This window comes from Naegleria gruberi (assembly GCF_000004985.1).
Source record: "Naegleria gruberi genomic scaffold NAEGRscaffold_779, whole genome shotgun sequence".
Classification (NCBI taxonomy): Eukaryota; Heterolobosea; class Eutetramitea; order Acrasida; family Naegleriidae; genus Naegleria; species Naegleria gruberi.
In genome coordinates, this window is record NW_003162849.1 from 1 (window position 1) to 1,072 (window position 1,072).

Here is a 1,072-nt window from a genome sequence, read left to right on the forward strand (position 1 = left end):
TTCATAATCTTTTGGAGTTACATAGAATGAAGTGGTATCAATGAGTGGACAATCAGCAGTTGTTTCATTATGTTCTTTCAAATACATTGAATGTGGATCAATTGACACTACTGTCAAATTTTACAAAAAAATTTACAATAAATTTTACAATAATTTCAATTTTCCAATTTTCCAATTATTTCCATTATTCCAAAACATATTTTCCATTATTAATTTTCCAAATTTACAAAAAAAACTCAACTCACCATCATCATCTTTCTTATCTCCCAACATTTCAAAAATTGTTTCATTCTTTTTAAATTCCTTCATGATAAATTTTTTAAATTCTTTCGATCTGACAAATCTTGGAAAATTATCTTGTTTCAATTCTGTAAAAATTACATCTTGAGCATTGGCAAATAAATCTGAAGGACATGTCAATAATTCCAAATTTGGCAGGTTTTGATTCTTTTCCAAGATTTGAGCATGTTGTTTTAGAATTTCATTTCTGATAGCCATTGACATGTTTAATTCATGTTTTGAGTTGACAACAATAAATTGATTGATAATGTCAGCTGCCAATTCTAAACGATTCTTGTCTAATCTTGTTTTTTGATAGTTTTCGACCATTTCGTAGAACATGAAAGGTTCTTCATTTAAACAAACTTTCTTTAAATATTTACGAAAGGTATCTCTTGCTGGAGAATAATCGAATATTGCTTCTATACGAAACTTGTATTCGGATAAGAGAGTTTCTATTCTATCGGAAGATGATTGTTTGGATGAACTTCCTCTAGGCGTAGAAACTGTCGAATGTTCGTCGTTTAGCATTTCTTATTGTTATTCGAAATCTTTCCAATAATTAATTTTTCGAATGATGATGAACTTTGTGATGAAATTAACGTGGAATTGTTTGTCTTGCAAGAAGAACACAGACAGCCACACAGAAACGGTATTTTTTTTAGGAAATTTGCTGTCAAACTCGCTTTGATAATTGACAGTCGTAAAACGCCAAATGAGGCACATATTTGCGTACTTAAAAGTTCAGATAAAATTGATTACAATATTGAATTTTGCCTATTCTAAAATTGTT

At 29.3% G+C, this 1,072-nt stretch overlaps 1 protein-coding gene across 1 annotated transcript; it reads right to left on the reverse strand.

Annotated features, from left to right (window-relative positions):
• Positions 1–144: 144 nt before the first annotated feature.
• On the reverse strand, positions 145–810 carry NAEGRDRAFT_76987 (uncharacterized protein; the record flags this gene model as incomplete). Its single annotated transcript, XM_002668056.1, has 1 exon — positions 145–810. One exon carries the CDS (start codon positions 808–810, stop codon positions 145–147), a length of 666 nt encoding a protein of 221 aa, XP_002668102.1.
• Between the last annotated feature and the right edge of the window lie 262 nt (positions 811–1,072).